Source organism: Drosophila biarmipes, chromosome X (genome assembly GCF_025231255.1).
Source record: "Drosophila biarmipes strain raj3 chromosome X, RU_DBia_V1.1, whole genome shotgun sequence".
Lineage (NCBI taxonomy): Eukaryota > Metazoa > Arthropoda > Insecta > Diptera > Drosophilidae > Drosophila > Drosophila biarmipes.
In genome coordinates this window covers 13928476-13947272 of record NC_066611.1, presented here as the reverse complement: position 1 = coordinate 13947272, position 18797 = coordinate 13928476, and the positions used below count along the sequence as shown (strand labels likewise).

General features: G+C 41.5%; 3 protein-coding genes across 3 annotated transcripts; 2 read left to right on the top strand and 1 right to left on the bottom strand.

Moving 5' to 3' along the window:
- The first annotated feature begins 565 nt into the window (after positions 1 to 565).
- On the top strand, positions 566 to 1932 carry LOC108025913 (syntaxin-16). The gene is made up of 3 exons (XM_017096598.3): positions 566 to 757; positions 829 to 962; positions 1021 to 1932. Exons 1-3 carry the CDS (start codon positions 677 to 679, stop codon positions 1862 to 1864), a joined length of 1059 nt encoding a protein of 352 aa, XP_016952087.1. The 5' UTR covers positions 566 to 676; the 3' UTR covers positions 1865 to 1932.
- Positions 1876 to 2849, bottom strand: LOC108025914 (RNA-binding protein pno1). Its single transcript, XM_017096599.3, has one exon. It carries the CDS (start codon positions 2730 to 2732, stop codon positions 2010 to 2012), a length of 723 nt encoding a protein of 240 aa, XP_016952088.1. The 5' UTR covers positions 2733 to 2849; the 3' UTR covers positions 1876 to 2009.
- A 12358-nt stretch (positions 2850 to 15207) lies between these two features.
- LOC108025670 (uncharacterized) lies at positions 15208 to 15992 on the top strand. Its single transcript, XM_017096208.3, has one exon. It carries the CDS (start codon positions 15368 to 15370, stop codon positions 15938 to 15940), a length of 573 nt encoding a protein of 190 aa, XP_016951697.1. The 5' UTR covers positions 15208 to 15367; the 3' UTR covers positions 15941 to 15992.
- Positions 15993 to 18797: the final 2805 nt, after the last annotated feature.

Genomic DNA, 18797 nt, shown 5'->3' with positions numbered 1-18797 from the left:
CCAAACCATTGGAATTCAAACCTGCAAATTTTTTCCTTTTCAGATTTTTTGCAAAAAAATAAAATAAAAATAGAAAAAATAAATGTTCTTTGAATTTATTGAGCTCGATAGGATTATAAGCAAGCTGCCCAATACAGTCTTTCTTTTCGCTGTACGCCCTGATTTGGCCAAGCTACGATCAAAAATCCACCGAAAAAGGAGTATTTTTCGCCAAAATCAAAATCTCAAAAAATCCTGATAGACCCCCTTAAAAAAAATTTTCAAAAATTAAATTTTCTTTAAATAATAAAAAATCGTTAGCAGAGGTCGCCAGCTGCTCAAAACAGTCGCTCTTTTCGCTGTACGCCTTGATTTGGCCAAGCTATGATCAAAAATCCACCAAAAAAGGAGTATTTTTCGCCAAAATCGAAATCCCAAAAAATCCTGATAGAAAAATTATGTTTTTCACTAAAATCTGAAATCGCCAGCTAATTTGAATCGTTAATTTTTTAAATTCGCACCTTAAAAATAAATTCGAACAAATATGTTAGAGTGACCACACACAAGGTATTTCCGGCGGGACCAGCGGCGGGCACACTGAACAGCTGAGCCAAATCAAATCCCAATAGAAACAAAATTCCAATCGGAAATTTCCAAATTATTGATCTCCTCCAGAAGTCGGGTGCACACAGCCAGGATGACGTCCCGCAACCTGACGGAGGTGTTCGTCATCATGCGCAACAATGCGTCCAAGAACCGGAGCCACTACGACGACCGGGTAAGTCCACAATCTGGGGTCAAAGTAGGTCTCTGATTAAGCATATGTTTTCCTGGGGATTGGCCTCGCAGAGGGGCAGTGATGCGGAGCGCCTGCTGAAGCACTCGGTGCGGGAGGCGGAGGAGGGGCTGGAGCTGCAGGACGACTACGGCACACCGCCCGCCTGGCTGGACAAGTTCGAGGAGGCGCAGTACACCATGTCCAAGTGGGTAATCGGTGGTCCAAATTGCATAGCAGATTTCACTCATCCCTCACATCTGCAGAATCAAGCCGAAGCTGGACGAACTGGGCTCGCTGCACGCCCGCCACCTGCTGCGACCCGCCTTCGATGACCAGCGGGACGACGAGTGCGACATCGAGGTGCTCAGCCAGATCGTCTCCAAGCTGATCACCTCCACGCACCGGCACATCCAGTGCGTGCGCTCCAGCATCGGCGTGGGCAGCAAGGTGGAGCAGTGCCTCACAGCCAACGCGGTGCACTGCGCCCTGCTCCAGCTGCAGGAGCTGACGGTGAAGTTCCGGGCCAGCCAGAATGCCTACCTGCTGCAGCTCAACTCCCGCGAGGAGCGCTCGCAGAAGTACTTCGACGACGGCGGCGGCGCCGGCGATGTCTTCACCAACGTCGAGCTGGGCGACCAGGGCGTCGAGAACTTCGTCGACTCCTTCGACAACTTCCTGCAGCCGCCGGCAGAGGGCAAGGCCAGCAATGGCAACAGCTATCTGTTCGAGGACGACGACCAGGCCATCGATGATCACTTCCAGAGGCCGCCGGCCAGCCGGATGACCCAGCAGCAGCTGCTGCTCTTCGAGGAGGAGAACTCCAGGGTGGCGCAGCACCGCGAGCAGGAGGTGACCAAGATCGTCAAGTCCATCTACGACCTGAACGACATCTTCAAGGACCTGGGCCACATGGTCCAGGAGCAGGGCACCGTGCTGGATCGCATCGACTACAATGTGGAGCAGACGCAGACGCGCGTCTCGGAGGGACTGCGCCAGCTGCACAAGGCCGAGATGTATCAGCGCAAGAACCGCAAGATGTGCGTCATCCTGGTCCTGGCCGCGGTCACCTTCTTCATGCTGCTGCTGCTCATCCTGACCAAGCTCTAGTTAACCAGTCATTCCCGTGTTTATGTGTGTATATTGTAAATGTGTATGAATACATGTTATATTTATTATTTATTGCTAATGCTAAAAAAAATGATGCGACTACCTCTCCATCTCCACCTCTGTGTCAACTCCCAGTCCACCCCGATCACATGCGCTCCGAGAGGCGCGAGGCGACGGCCCGCAGGTTGCCGTACACCTTGCTTGGCGGCGAACCCAGGATGAGGTTGCAGACCGCCCGCCGAGCCAGCTGGATGTTCTGGTAGCTGCCGAGGATGTGGATCTTGCTGTCGGCTAGCACGATGCGGGTCTTGGTCACGTTCTCGATGGTGAACTTGGTGCGTCCACCCTTGCCGGCGAGCCGACCAATGGCACGCGACTGGTGGTCACCGCGCAGCGTCTTCACGTCCTTGATCTCGAACGACTCGACGAAGAGGTCTTCGAGTCGGAGCAGGGCCAGGGCATCGTCCACCTCGAAGCCGCAGAGGAAGGCGCGCACAAAGTCCGCGCCGCGCTGCAGGTTGGCAATGTCCGGCGTCTCGGGGCCGACGCGCAGCTCCACCTGGCGCGCCTTCATGTTGAAGCGGATCTGCAGCTTCATGTGCTCCACCACGGGCGTGAAGATCTTCATCCAGTGCTCCTTCAGCGAGGAGTACCTGTGCGGCGGCACCGACACCTTGCGCAGCTCGCTCCTGGCCCGCTTGGCCTTGGGCGGCGCTGAGGCTCGCAGGGAGCCCAGCACCTGGCCCTCGATGCCGGTGGCCTCGTCCACCTGCATCTCCACGTCCTGCTGGCCACCGCCGGTGGCCCCGCGCTTGGGCGCCCGCTTCACCGGCTCGAATGCGTCCGCCTTGATGTTCTCTACCTCCATGTTGGGATTGGCTCTGGTGCGGCTCCTTTTTCCTGGCAAATTGCGTTGTTATTCAGCAATATTTATTTCCACGTGCTGGAGTTCGATATTTATTTATGTGTCTGGTCCTATCGGTTATCGGGCTTAACTGTGGCAATATGTTATTGCCTATCGGTGATCGATTGCAGTTAGAGATGCTGTGTGTCCTTCAAAATCATAAATTATTATAATTATTATTTTTTTTTACTAAAATAGCTAAACATTAGTTAAAAAACTTATATACAAATTTTAAAATTGAAAAATATCCATAAAAAATTTGTTATTAAATATAGTCATATAGTTTACTAGACAAAAAAGGTATAAAATTGCTGGTTTTAATAATTTAGTTGTAGTTCAATGTTTGAGATGTCAGAATCACAAAGAAAATGGTTTAAAACAAGTTCATTTATTACATAATTAGATGTTTCCCATTAGAAGGCAAAGTGTTATAATATTAAAATTAAGTCAAGAGCATTTTACCTGACCTCAAGCTATATTGATATAAAGCAAACTTAAGTATGCTTGAAATAAACTTATAGAGAAGTAAAAAGTTTTTTTTTTTTATTAAATAAATTGCATATTTAGGCAGTGTGAACGGTACCTTAGTAGGGTAAGTGCCATATCAGTCAGCCTTGGGCGCATTGATCGCTTATCGTTATCGAAATTCGCCAATCGAGTGGGCGCGCAGATTCAATCTTGCCCTGGGGCGAAAACGTTTTGAGATTAATTGCGGTCACCGGCGTCGGCGCTCATCTTATAGCCATTAAAAGTTTCTTGGGCAACAATGGAAGTTATTTTTGCATCAGCCGCTGCGATAAGCAGGCCATTGCGTTTCGCAATGCCTCCTGCTTCCCCGGCACTTCAATGCAAAGTTAAGTAAGCCAAAGTGGAGTTAAGTAAAGTTAAGTACGAGTAATGCGGCCACCGAAGGCGGGCGATAATCTCAAGTTTGCAATTGCACTGGCAATTTGTTTGTTATCTCCTTCGCTTCTCCCCGTTCCTCCCTTCTCCCGCTTCTGACCCCACTTTCGGGCTCTTGGGGAAACTTTTCCCCGAGCATGAGCTATTTGAATAAGGACACTGGGAAAAATGTTGCCTATATTTCTATCAAATCATTTTTTATTAAAAATTATATTTTTTACACATATTACGAATTTTATTTTAAATTTACATATGTATATGATCTTTCAGTATAAAGCAGATACGGAAAATAAATATTATTAAAAAGGAGCTTAAAAAATATAACATCTTTAAAAATATTTATGCTCAAATATAATCCTTGGCAAAGCATAATTTTTTTTACATTTTTTAATGTCAAAAAGTAAAACCTTTTCATTTTCAAATTATTTTATTATTTTCTTGTACTTTTTAAATGATCCCACACAGAAAATCTTTTTATAAAATAAAAATATTTAATTATTTAAATGATCCCACACAGAAAATCTTCTTATTAAATTTTATTTTTATATTTAATTATTTAAATTATCCCAAACAAATAAATATTTTTGACATAACATTTTTGTTTCCTATTTTGGTAATTTAAAAATGCAATTATTTAAATATAACCTTATATCCTACACAGGTTTTTCTCAGTGCACAAAAACCGTGGGGGTTGGGGGCGATATGAGTGCAAATTGCGTTGGCTTTCATTTGGCATGCACTCATTTGGGTTATCTGCTCGCCCACTTAATAAACTTAATGACTCTCGAAGCCTTTGGCTGCACATGATTTTGCCAGGAAAAGCGCCTAAAAGCGCTCGCCTCTCGAGCCGCTGCCAGGTCAGCTGGTGAGGCGGCGGTCCTGCCACTGCCACTGCCACACCCCCTGCCACTGCCAATACCGCTCCACCCACCACCCACCGCCCCCTTCGAGGACCTTTTCCAGCGACGTTGTCCTTGGCTGCCGTCGCTGCGGAACTGACGGCGAAACGGAAAACGCGAAATGCGCGAAACACGCGTAAGGGCTTCAAAGGTTTTGGACGAACTGCATCAAAGTTATAATTAGTTGAGGTTAGATTCGGGACGCAGGACCTCAAAGGGCAACATGTATCTTTGGGTGAGTCGCACGGCAAATAAATCTACATTAGTCTTGGTCACTGCCAATCATGAATTATTAATAATATATTAAAAAACTAGAAAGGTCCGCTAATTATGAAAACAATGTATGGGGTTTTCTCATTCGCATGTCAAACTAAATGTAGATTAAAAGATCCAACAACCTACTTTTAATTTAACAGGGGGATGAGAAAACGGTCCTTAATATTTTATAACAAACATAAAATAGTAACCACTTTGTAGTTGTATACCTTTTCTTAAAATAATAGTAGATGCCGTTTTTCCATTCTTAAGTTAAATTAAAAGTAGCCTTTAAACTTGCAGTTAATTTAACTGGCACTCGAGAAAATCGCCCTTAAAAATGTCTAATAAGCAGAAAGTATCCACTTTGTAAACACTTAAAAATATTTACAAACTAGGAAAATATTTAAAAAAAAATGCTTGTAATTTTTGTTGCCGTGCATCATTCGCATGTCCTGTGCCCTCAAGGATAATCAGATTAACCGGGGCCCATTTTGGCTTTTCTTCCGCTCTCACTTGGCTTCGCCCGCCGTAGCAGGGGCTTCGATAAAAGGGCCTGTGACACAAGTTTCACTTTGTGAGGAGTTTTTTGCGGAGTTTTGACTGGCGGCTGTCGCCCCAAGGACTCCCCGAATCCTTTCGTTTTCCGTAGCCATTCCGCAGCCCGGAGCACCGGGCGAAATTATTGCGGCCTGGGAGAATGTAAAACATTTTATTGGCCTGTTGTTCGGCGAAATCGAGGCGAGGTGAACAGGAATACAGTTGTCATCCTGATGAGGCACAGTGGACATCAAACGTAGGTCATAAACTAAAGCATAACCGGGCGAAGAGGAAGTGGGGTTACTTTCATGACTTTTCGTAGACTTCCTTGATCATGTTTTCATCGGGGAAAAAATGTTGAAAGAAATATTAAAAAAAACTAGTATGAAAGTGTGAAGAAGTTTAAGCTAAATAAAAATTTAAACACACAGCACACAAACATTAAATTTAAATAAAAAAAAATACCCACAAAGACTCCATTAAATGGAGGATAAGACAAAAATCAATAGAATTTGAATATTTTTTATAAAGGTATCTAAAAGTTGCAGTAAAAATGTTTAATTAAAGTCCAATGGGCTTATTCCGAAACTGCATACTTTTAGACACCTTATATTCAAACAAGTTTTATAAATGCTCTTATTTTGATTGATCAATACACTTTCCATTCCACTGTCGATTTAGAAAGGCTGTAAGCACTAACCACTAGTATGTAGTTGGTTGTGGCTAATCAGGGGTGGGAAAAAAGGGGTGTATCATTGATTCAACACAGGCTGTGGGATGTCCATGTTCTGCACGATGTTCAAGATGCCGCAACAGTTTCATCCACTATTAAAAATTAATACGGGGAGGTAGGCTGCTCAAATGCTAAAATTTTAATTTTACAATTTTGTTTCTGTGAAAATAAAACAAAAAATATATATAACACTGGGGTATTGTAATCTCTTTAAAATTTTGAAGAGCCTAGAATAATTGATAATCATCTTCCAGAAAGATTTCGATGAATTTAAGAGTTTAAAAATATTGCTGCATACTTTTGGACACCTTAAATGAGATTTAAAAGAGATTTTCAAAACATACACATGCTATTGTTAGGTTTAACCCTAATTAATTCTAAACATCTCGACCTCCCAATCGCCCATGTAAGACAAATCCGAGGAGGTGAGCTCACTGGCTTCCATTGAAGGCGAAAAACGTGATGTGCGGTTCTCGATCCCGTCTTCGTTTTCGTCCAACTCATTTGGTGCTCGACTAATCGCAAATAACACACATCGATTACAAGGCACATATCCCCACGGAAAAGAGGGGCGGGCCGGGAGTGGAGATGGTACATAGGAGTGGGAACGAAGACCCAAGGAAGGCCTCGACCAGACACAGAAAGCAGAAAAACGCCAGCAGAAATAGCAGCAGAAATAGAAACAGAAACAGAAACAGAAACAATTAGCACGGAGCAGGACGTAATTGGCGTGCAGTTACGGAGGCTGATTAAAGAAGCAATCATAAAATTAAGACCCATAATCCTGTGCAATTTGGACAAACACACACGCCAACGGAATGGAATGGTATAGTATGCTACGGGATGGTACGAGATGGTATGCCATGGCATGGAATTGAATGGTGGGCAGACTGGGGGAATCCCAAGAACACGAAGCCCAGTGGAAGCTAATAATAACCGAACGAAACCAAAGCAAACGGCAGCAGGACCAGCATTCGAGAAACAACAACACCAGCACAAAAATCACTTTACACGCTCCAAATACGAAACAAGTGTGTGTGTGTGTGTGCGTGTGTCAGGGGCGGAGGGCAGGGGGACTCTGGGGGGTCAAGAAACCCCTCTCCTCCGCAGGGTTCAGAGATTAAGTCCGAGTTCGAGACCCAGTCGAATGGATGCTGCTTTGTGGAGCTCTCAGATTCTCAGTAATTTTTGGTCCCACAAGCCGGATATTTTTAAAATTTTAGGGTTGTCAGGTGCAAAAAGTTTAAATATATATTTAAATAATTAGGGTTTACCTATTTATGAAGATTGAATAAACGTTCCATCATTTAAAACCTCTGATCTTAAAACTACCTTCTAAAAATAAGGAATACCTTCCTAAAAGAAGGTATGCTTTCTTACAAGAAGGTATGCATTCTAAAAGGAAGGTATACCTTTGAAAGGTAGAAACTTGAATTGTTTTCTTTAGTAAAATCTTATCTTATATCTTAAAACAACTAATCCTAACTGGGGAATACAGAAGTATGACTACAATGCTGGCAACAAGTGTTCCAGCTACAAGAAAACTTTACAAATGACCCCTTGACGTACCCCCACGAAGATGTTCTGCCGTTGCCCCTGGCAGGTCCGTGTAAGTGTTCCGGAGGCCAGAGACCGTTGTCCAAAAGTCCGTAGTCCAAAGTCCGGAGTCTGGAGTCTGGCCTGCAGTGCCGTTAAAGGGAGAGACGGAGAAGTTGAGCTGCTGCTACGTGCGGCGATTTGGGCGCCCTTATAATGCCGTGCCACAACAGGCAGTAACAACAGGCAGCGGCATCCACAGCCACATCAGATCCGAGAGCAATATGAAACCTTCATTAGCGAACTGCTTTTCGGAGGCGGGCGGATGGGAGGATGGGAGTGGAGGTGGAGGTGCTGGGCAAACGACGCCCGCACCACCGCAGCGGATTGAAAACGCTTCCGGCCATACAAATTGTACGTGAAACGTGAGAAATTAATTTTTAAGGTGGCCACCGAACAGTCTGACCCGCCTGCGAGTCCCAAAGTAGAGTTCCGAAATTACTTTCCCATTTCGCTTGGTCATCTGCATGCATGACGATTTTTTTCATATCGAAAATATTTTTAGTTCACTGTGGTTTTTAGAATATGTTCAGAATACCTTTAGTTTAGAAGCCTTTAGTTTAATTGCAAATTGGAAAATATACTTTTTTTTCTATTTCTATTAATTAATATTTTAAATTAAATATTTGACTTTTTAAATTACCAAATTTCTATTAATTTAATTTGTAAATTAAAAAATAGTTTAGAAAACCATCTAATCCTTTTTACCATTTTGTATAATTTGAAATTTACAAAGATATATATTATCTGGTATATATGTACCTTTGGGATGAAAATAAACCTTAATTTTTAAGAATTAATAGGGACTTGTGATATTTGTAAGGTATATTTATATTTTGTACAATAAATTATATTGGCTTTTCTTAATCAAAAAAATACAAATAAATACTTTTTAATATCCATGGAGAACGTAATGTATTTTGAATAAAATGCTTGCAGTGTTGTAAAAGAATCTTTAAAGCAGACAAGTTATAACAGTTTGACAGCACCGCTTAACAAAAATCGATACATAAATCGATTAATCCCTAAAAAATTAAGCAACTTTCGTTACTGAGTGGTTTTATTTTCGTTAACAAAGTTGGTTTACGGCACTTAGCATTTTTTTGTAAGCCCTTAATCTGAGCATATTTTTTCAATAAGCTTAGGAGTCTTATAGAAATATTTGTTCTTCCGACTATCAATTGTTGCCGAGGTATTTTTGGCTTTTCCCAACATTTTCCAGCCCGCAATGCACCCGGGGGGTGGCAGAGCTGGTTGGATTTTCCAAGGGGGCCAAGTGGTGGTCGCCTGCTTCGATATGCATGCAAAGAAATGTCAAAATTCAATTTAATGCTGCCGTAACGAAAATCTGTCAGCTTGCAGCACAAATAATGTCAAAGCCGAGCACACACACAGGCAGGAGGAGTGAAACAGGACGATTTGAAGGCAGTCACAAAGCGAGGCTCTCACACACACGCCGTCGTCCTGTGACAAGACGCACACAAAAGCCAAAGCAGGATGCTTGCGTCTGTCAGCGGCAATTGTGGCTGATTTGCGCTTTTTCTCCGCCGCAGAAGCGAGGCGGTGGCGGTGAAAGTGGGCGCCGAAGGGGGCGGTGGCCGGAGAAAGGGGTCAGAGATAAACGCGACGCGTCTGGAGCACATCACGCAACATTCCGAAGCATTTGATAAACGGCCACGCATCGCAGTATTCTCCACCACCCCTAGAAGTCGCTATTTCACTCGATCCTGCACGGAAAAAAAATGATTACCTAGTATTTTATTACCCGCTTATCACTTAAAATGAACTCCAATTTCCTAAGCTCATATTAAGATTTATTCTTTATTTTCTTTAGATTTATTCATCCACGGAAAAATAAAGTATGATAAATAGTATAATCCATACTTTATTTTAATATTAGAACAATCCATTATTCATTTTAGTATTTATATATTTGGTTTTATTTACCTGAACTTAAAATTATAGTTGTTAAGTGTGCTCCATCCCTACTTAATTTAAGAATATTTCTTATAGACAAAATAATAATGTAAGTGTAGTACTACAATGGCTCATATTTAAATGAAGTCAATTATGTATTATATAGAAAGAAATGTAAGTTTTAACCATAGTTCCCCAAACTTTATTAAAATATGCTACTTATTTAATATAAGTACCAACTATAGTTGATAATTTAATACCAAATCACAAAAACCATATGAATAATTAATTTTCTTAGGATAGCACTCTATTAGGTATTCATTCATATTAATATTCCTATTCACGTATGTCTGATATTAATAGATTATATTATGATTAAAATTCAAAGCCTTTTCAACTCTTAACATTAATGTTGCATAGATAAACATACACTTACCAATAATTTTTAGTTCTTTAAAAAGGGTTTGTAACTCTCCATTTGATTTTTACTGAATCAAAATGAAAATCGGCAACAACAAAAGCTGAAAACAGGAAAAGTGTTCAGGAGGCAAAGTGCGCAGACAAGATAAATGCGAATATGTGTTCTGTGGTGCTAAATCATACCAAAAACCCTTACCATCCGTTGCTCAGGAATAAACTTAAACATGTAATGAAGGTCGATTGGATATGAAATCATTTAAAAGGTTTTCATTCAGACACAGAAATTAGTAGGATTTCCAACTCACTTATAAATGTTATTTTATATGTCTAAAAGTATGCAACTATATATATCACCTTACCAATAGAATAAATTCATTATTTACTGCATACTTTTATGCACCGTATGACAAGCAGTTACACTCTATATTAAAGTTTCATTTTTATTGAAAATAAAAAATGATTTATTTATTTATTTTATTTAACTTCATATTATTCTATCTTATCATATAAAATATGTGTTGTAAAACACTATATCATATAAAAATAAAGGTCTAATAGGCCAAATGGATAATGTCTGTCTTACGACCTAAACGCTGTGATTATTTGGAACCCCGCGCAACCGCTCTTTAAGGACGCTTTCGAATCAAAGTGAATGTTTGCGAGTTTAAGGAGCTTTTTATGTGCTCGCCGCTTTTAATTGAGCTGCGAAGAGGGGAGGCGTGTTCCCCGTTTTTGTGTATTTCGGGATTTCTGGCGGCGTGCCGAGTGTTTTGACTTTGTCGAATTAGCCATTGTGATAACATTTATGAGTCCGCTCAGGGGTTGTGTGTTGTGTGTTGTGTGTTGTTCTGGGGCTCTGATGTTTCCATGTTTCGCTGTTCGGCCGGTGCTCCATCGCACTTAATTGGGCAAGCGATTGCCTGACTTGCTTACAAATGTTCGCCTTGACTCGGGGCCAAAGATCATGGAAAACGGGAGGGTGGAACCGGGGCTGGGAAAATGGTATGGAAAACGGGGCGGTGGTGGGCTGGGGGAAATTCCAAGCGGATGAGGGCGTCACGCACTTGAGGACTCGCGCACGTATTGAGCATGTGTGTGAATATTGCACGCGATAAATTATTTTAAAGCGCGCTTTCCGCTTTCCACATAACCCGCTTCTCCGCTTTTCCGCTTTTCCGACCCTCTAGGGCCCCGCAGACATCTATTTAATACAGCGACAACGCATCAGTTTTAATATTGTTACGATTTTATTTACGCACATGAACATTTATAAACGTTTATGACATGTCAGGGGCGCCATCCTCCTTCGGTTTTTGTGGGCCAACAAAACCGGGGCGACACTACTCAAATAATATTTATTGTTTCTGATTTTTCTTTAGTCATTATTATTACGCATATTTATTATGTATTTATTAATTTGTTTTGCTGTGGCTTTTGCCTCTCCCCCGTCCCCCATAGGCAAGCGGGAATTCAGATATACAGATAAACAGATACTACCGTCAATGGACGTCAGTGGGGCAGGTTAAACATTTTCGTTTGATTTGTTATCATTGTTGGCGGGGTTTTTTTTACCTGTTACTCGTAGATTGAAGGGGTATACTGGACTCCTCGGAAAGTATGTAACAGCTAGGAGTAACCGACCCTATATTTCTTATTAGATTCCTGGGGCTTTTATAAAAGGTTTAAATGGTACTTTGTTCTGATTATAAATACCCATCTACATTCCAAAAATTGTGGAAATCGAACCATTCATTAAAAAGTTATGGGCGAATAAAGTGTGCCACCTTGGAAACAGCCTATCTGCTGCATGCATATCCCCATCTCCCTCGCACTGCCTTTACCTGGGGAACGGGTATCTCACAGTCGAGGCCGTCGACCATGGCACTCCTTCTTGTTTTTGTAGCTGCGGCTGTCGTGGCTCGTTGATGGCGTTTGTAATTTCGTTTTCGGCACTATGTAATTTATTAACTTTTCATTGAAAGTTATGTGCAAACGCACGTTGACGACATCTTTAATTAATTACATTTTAACATGATAATTAATAGTGCCGCGTGCGTCGACAGGCCGACAAAGCCGAGTGCCAAACGCCGAACACCCGGCAAGAAGCTAAATCAATCGATGGGGTGGGGGTTATGCCATTCAATCCCGAACGCGGACCTCCGGAAGCCCCCAGGAACGCGTGCTTAAAGCCGCCATATCTTGAGTTAGGTTATGGCTACGTGCCCGCGGTACCAAGTAAGACCGACTTTAAAGCCGGGCCCATTCATCGGGCCTTGCTGCATCGATAGCCATAATAATAACATCGGGCACAAACAAAGAGAGCAACCGACACACAGTCCCAGTCGTGGGCACTGATGATGACCATAATGATACACAAACAATTGCCAAGGAATTTCAATTCAATTCCTTTTCGTACCCATCAAGGGCACTTTTTGGGTATCTCTGTCTGGGGAGGTGACAAAATACTAATGATATAGTATGCATATTTCGCAAAAATATAATAATTAGTTAATTAAATCAATTTGCAATTACTAGAATATCTCTTTGATTTCCTGTACTGTTTTTTTATAAGATATAAGTGCAAATATATCTTGATATATATTATTTATTTGTAAATATATCAGTATTAAAATTTAACCATTTAAACAAATCTAAGGATTTTCTTCGATTTTATAAGGTTACATTTTGCAGGTTAATATGACTTTCTTACCATTATTATATTTTTTATCTCATCGTATTATCTTACATTTTATTCCTTTATTTAAATATTTTTAAATTAGATCATGCAATTCAATGTTAGATGTAATTAAGATGGTATCAAATATATTATTTATTCGAATATTTTTATAATATTTGTAATAACTAATACGAATTTGTAATTAGCTTATTGTAGTATTTATCCTTGAAAATCATAGGTAAAATCAGTGGATTTCATTATGTTTTTAAATTGTTTTATTATACATCCAGAATAAAATCAAAAAATATATTTAATCCACTAATGTGACATGGAACATACACCTCAAGGCAAAAGAATTTCCTTCACACCCGTTTTTTTTTATTTTATTGACATTATCGGCCCCATTTTCCCGGCCAGTGTACTGAGTTGAAAAGTATCCTTCAGTCGGGAAAGTGGTATCCCCTTTGCTTCTGCCACTCCTCCAGCACTTTATGTTTTTCCGCATCTTGGGCGTGTGCCTGTGTTCTTATCATTCCGCCCTGGTCACGGCTCCTTGCCAAAGGAGAGTTGTTCGCACAGTAGCCAAGATTGAGTTCTTATTCAATTTGTGCGGATTTGTTGTTCGCCGGCCCCTTCGCAGGGCGCCCTTTAAGCCTAACCCGACCCGGCCTGCCACCCAGTCTGGCCACTCATCCTGGCCAATCCCAGTGCCCAGTGCCCAGTCCCAATCCCCAGCCCCCTGCCAATACCCAATTGACCCCGGCTCGAGCCCACTCAACTTCTCATTCTCCGGCTGCTCCATTGGAATTTATTTCATATTATTTTCGTTGGTCATGCCACAGCTTGACCTCCCGCCGGCCCCCGTTCAATATTTTTCCCCCGCCCCTTGCACCGCCTAATCCCGACCCCCGGATACTTGGAGGACCCCGTCCTCCAGAATGCAAGTTGGCACTCGTACTTGGGGCTTTGTTTCTGGGGTGCGATGGCAAAAGTTCCTCGTGCTGCGGCCCCAGCTGCAGTCAATTCGAGTTGACCATGCCCGAATCCTGCCCTCCGCATCCTGAACTGCACTCTGGCTGCAGGCCTGCAGATGGATCAAGTTAGCTGCTAGTTGACTCCTGCTGCCAGTTCGACCAAAGCCCGGGGCCAATCAATGCGCCGGCAAAAGTGTGCTACGAAAAAGTTGCCTCTGCTGTCGGAAAACCATGAAAATGTCCTTGCCAGCTAAATGCCACACACACACACACATCTATCTATATATATATACACAGCACACTGCCAATTTCTTGGTATAAACTTAATAATGCATCGGGGCAAACAAAAACAGAGGAAACCGAGAAGGGGGGAAAAAAAATATAACCGAAAACAAAGAAACACTGGGAAGCCAACATAAGTTTTGTGGGGCTAACTTGTTATTTTTGTAATTGGCACTTTGCAGTTTTATTGAAGCAATGGAATCCCGAAGAAGGCGCTCGGGATTGGGTTCAGAATTAAGCCAAGGGTGGGTTATTATTCATGAACTGCGTTCAGGTGTTATGATCGATGTCCTTGTGCCCTCTCTCGCCCTCTGACCCCTCCAGGCTGCCCTCCTTGGGCGAAATCTCTGGCTCGATTCGGCACTGGGGAGGCCCACGTTAACCACTTTGGAGATGAGCTGCCCTCGGCTCCGCACTCCGGATGTGGCTGGTGGTGTGCCGGGGAATACCCTACGTGGCTGGGGCTCTTTGGTTCACGAATTCAGGAAATTATGAAAAATTATAGAAGGAAAAGGCTAGGGAACTCAAAATGTTGTTTATAAACTCTTGAAAGAGCACTTCTATTGGTAAAATATTACTTATGAATCGCGAATTCTTCAGAGCCGAATAAAAATGATAAGTTATAATTACAAAAAATGATATAGTGGGTATGACAACATACTCAAAACTCTATTGATGGAGGTCCTTTAAGTCCTAGTGATATCTTATAAAAATAAATTAGAAGTAAAATCGTAGAACCATCTCTTTTTCTTCGCTGGTTCTATATTTTCACCGAAACTATGGGATCGCGAATTCTTCAGATCCGACTTATTTCGTAAAATTAATACTAACATGTCAAAGAAACGATTGTATCTCAAAGAACATGCATTTGCTCCAACGCAAATTCTTTAGAACCACAAAACAACCTTAGTTATATTTAAAAAAATTAAAAAATTTTGTTTTTAAATTTAAAAGGTCTATGACAAGTTACTTGAAACCTTATAGATGGAGACCAAAAATTAATAGAAATTAAGAGCTGTAGGGCAAAAGAATTGTGATTCTCAACTATCACAGTACCTATTCGATATGAAATAAGATGTATTTGCTTCAACACGAGTTCTTCAGATCCAACCTTTTTCGTTTGATAAATACTTTAATTTCATGGAAACAACGAATTCTTCAGAACAAATATTATATAGTATTTTAAATTTTATTATACATTTTTATAAAGTGTGCCCCGACATGCCACTCAAAACCTTATCGATAGGCCCCCCCCTGGGTCTCGGTCATTCCGCACTTCACTCTCCAGCTAGAAACATTCAAAATTCCTAGTGTTAGCGTTCGGACGAAATAAGTGATTTTTCGGATCGTGATATTTAAGTGATAAATTCGAGAAAACCAAGGAAAATAGCAAAAGCTGCACAATGCACGTGGTTGGGGCTCTAGTCAATCTGCTGCTGATCTCGGCCTGCCTCTACGCGATGTACTCGCTGACGCCGGCGGACCATCCGTACGGCTACATGGCGGCCTCGTTCAGCCTGGTCCACGGCCTGCTGGGCCTGGTGCACTCCTACACGGAGGAGCCGGACGAGTGCGGGCGCACCTTCCTGATCTCGGCCAGCATACTGGAGGTCATCCCGCTGCCGCTGGCGAACATCGAGTTCTACCTGGTATCCGATCAATCGGGAGTGGCGCTGGTGCACGGCCTGTCCCTCATCCCGCTGTTCTACGACATGATCGGCAAGATGGGCGACGACTGGGACAGCTCCACGGAGACGCTGAAGGACCTCGCCCTGCTGGGCAACATCGGCTCCACCCTGTACCTGGCGCTCAAGGACGGCAACCATCTGTACTTCGGCGTGGCGGCCACCGCCTTCGTGGCCCGCTATGGAGCCGCCCTGGCCGATCGCCTCGTCGAGGGCTTCGGCGCCCACGTGGCCACGCTGGGCAACGCCGGAATCCTGGCCCTCATGACCTACGCACTCGCCGAGGCTTAATCGCTTAGACTTCAAATTGATTCTTTCGGGGAATAAACCAAAATGAAACCAGCTTGTGGTTCGCAGTTTGAGATGGTAAATTGGGTTGGGGTAGGGGTTTAATTTGTATTACCATATTTTCCTGTTCTAGTTATTTGAAATTAATCAGGCCTCTTTCGGGTTTTTCTCTCGAATGTTTTACTTAATTTAGATTTGCTTACTTATTTAATTATATTTTATTTTTCCTTAAGAAATGTCTTATTATTAAATAACATTTTTCCTATGATTTCTCAAATGGTATAACAATTATTACCATGTTGCCTAAAAATCGTATTCAAAAATATTGCTCGACATAATTGGGAATATTAATAATAATAAAAAATGTACATTTATAATATAGATCAATCAATCAAAGTAACAAATATGCCATTTTTTCTTAAACGTAAAACTGTTAGATAGATAGTAAATTTATTTTTGATGAAATCGTTGTGTATATTTTTGTTAAAATATAAATAAAAATGCAAGATTATAATATATACAAATTAAATTTAAAATCTTTTAACCTAGATAGGTAAGGTAAGTTATTTATTTGCTTATGATTAAATTCTATTTGTAAGTTAAGGTACAGATGATCAGGAATTTTTAATAAATAATTCCTTTTACCAAAAACATGTAGCTGGCCAGGATAAACTATTAGATAAAATATAAATAAATAATATACATAAACAAAGTAATTCCTAGAGTTAAGTTAAAATTCTCAAATAAGCAAACAAATTCTTACACTTAAAAATATAAGGAAATTGATAAGTTTATTTTAGATTAGGATTATATAACTAAAATAAATATATATGTTTTCATAAATTACTAAATTGAGAATGTTGGAGATTCTTTATCCTTTGGATAAATTCTTGTAGCTGGCCAGGATTAAATATTAAAATTAAATTAATAAAAAAATTATTATATTTTTATATATGAAAAATAAAAAACATATTCCTTTGTAGAAGCAAGGGCATCAATCTTCGGTTTTCTGGGGCCAAGTGCCCAGCTCGCGCGACTTCAAATTGCCAACTTAGTTGTTATTTGTTCGCTGTCTGGCTGAGGGGGCAGCGCGGAAAGGACGCGCTTCGAGGGGCTCGAGGAGTGGGGAAAACGGGCCGGAGGACCAAGGACTCGGGCGGACTCGGGGCAGGGAGAGGACAGGGAGGGGCAGGGCAGCCAGGGCAATATTCGTGGACGCAGCACTCTGATGGCTCTCACGTCACCACTTCTGCAAATTGCGGCAATAATGCAACAAAGGTTTCTTGGGAAACACATACCAAATTGCATAAGCAAGGCAAGGCCACCGAGGGCGGCGGCAGTGGGGTGGCTCCTCCGAGGGGATGGATGTGCGGTCCTTGGCGACCGGAGGACTGGAGGACTGGCAGACTGGCGGACGGACGGCGTCAGTCGCTTGGCCGCCAAGGCACTCGAAATTCCGGCTGCTCCTCCTACCTCCCCCCACCCCCTGCATTTCATTTTCAATTTGATTTTTTCCTGCCCGCTCTTTTCTCGCCCAGCTTTGTTTTTCCGCCCCAAAATCAAGCCCACCCTACTGGGGTGGCCCTGCTGCCGCCCCCCGAACCCTTGTTTACATTTTTGTTGGCTGTTGCGGTTTCCGCTTTTGGGTCCCCTTTGCGTTTTCGTTTTCGTTTTCGTTGCAACATTTTTGTTTGTAATTTACTTTGGAATGCCGTCGTCGCCTTGTGCGGTTTTCTTAGAAAAATCTGTAGTCGCCGTAATTGCAGTGCCCGCAGTGCCGCCTTTGGGGAACCCATGGCTTCCACAGCGCCCCAGGACTCCTGCCTCTCCCACTGCAAGCTACGAACTACGAACTGCGAACTGCGACTGCCGACTGCCGACAGGCAAATCAACTGTCACCCGGTTCCTTAGATGCGGGACCACGGGCGGTATGAGCAATTTCGCATTCCTCATACGCCGCGTGGGCCGAGCAAGACGGTGGCTTGGGGGACGGGGTGGTGGGCGGGCAGCTGGGGAAGGTGAGTTTGTGCCATGCGGGTGCCGCTTTAAGTTTCCTTACCCGAAATTGCCCTAAATATCTCAGCTGCTTGCCCAGAAGTAGAGAGGATTGCATGTTATTATCTTAAGATTATTATGCGATTCTTACAGTAAAACACCTATTTGGCACCTGATTAAAGTATGTTTTATGCGTTTACCTGAAAGTTTAGTTATATTTTAAGAAAGTTTTTGTAGATTTTGAGTTTTTCTCTATCTAATTTTTTGAGAATCGCCATCAAGTAACAATGTAAAAGTATAAAAATATTAAAATATTAAGAAAGTAATCCAACCGTGTCAGTATAAAAGTACACAAATACTAAAATGTGGCGAAAATAATCTAACATTTCAGTAGAAAGGAATTTATATACAAAAACAATAAAAAATATTAAAATGTTTGAATATTTATATAAAAACAATAATATAATCAAATATAAAAATATATCTGTATGAAATTAAAAATTATTTTAATGTTACGCAAACAATCTAACAATGCAACTTTAATTGGGTTAGGAATAGCTTAAAATAAATTGTAAATAAATAAATTAAAATTATTTTTGTAACATTTTCTCACTAGTGCCCCAATAATATCATATTATTGTATTATTAAGATAGTAAAAATATAATATAATATAATTATAATATTTTAAAAATAAATACAAATTAATAAATATACATTAATATAAAGCAATTATTTGAATTGTCTTTAAAATGGCATATTAATATATATATTTTGTTGGTCTGCTATAAAGTAGGAAAAATTTTGAAATCGTTTAATAATAATAATAAATTAATTAATTCATTTATAAAAAATGTATTCTAAACT

What these genes read in the sequence shown, in the direction of transcription:
- LOC108025913 (XM_017096598.3), top strand. Translation starts at nt 677, where the DNA reads ATGACGTCCCGCAACCTGACGGAGGTGTTCGTCATCATGCGCAACAAT. An exon ending in GGAGCCACTACGACGACCGG is followed by an intron (nt 758 to 828) that starts GTAAGTCCACAA and finishes TTGGCCTCGCAG; the next exon opens with AGGGGCAGTGATGCGGAGCG. An exon ending in GCGCAGTACACCATGTCCAA is followed by an intron (nt 963 to 1,020) that starts GTGGGTAATCGG and finishes TCACATCTGCAG; the next exon opens with AATCAAGCCGAAGCTGGACG.
- LOC108025914 (XM_017096599.3), bottom strand. Translation starts at nt 2,732, where the DNA reads ATGGAGGTAGAGAACATCAAGGCGGACGCATTCGAGCCGGTGAAGCGG.
- LOC108025670 (XM_017096208.3), top strand. Translation starts at nt 15,368, where the DNA reads ATGCACGTGGTTGGGGCTCTAGTCAATCTGCTGCTGATCTCGGCCTGC.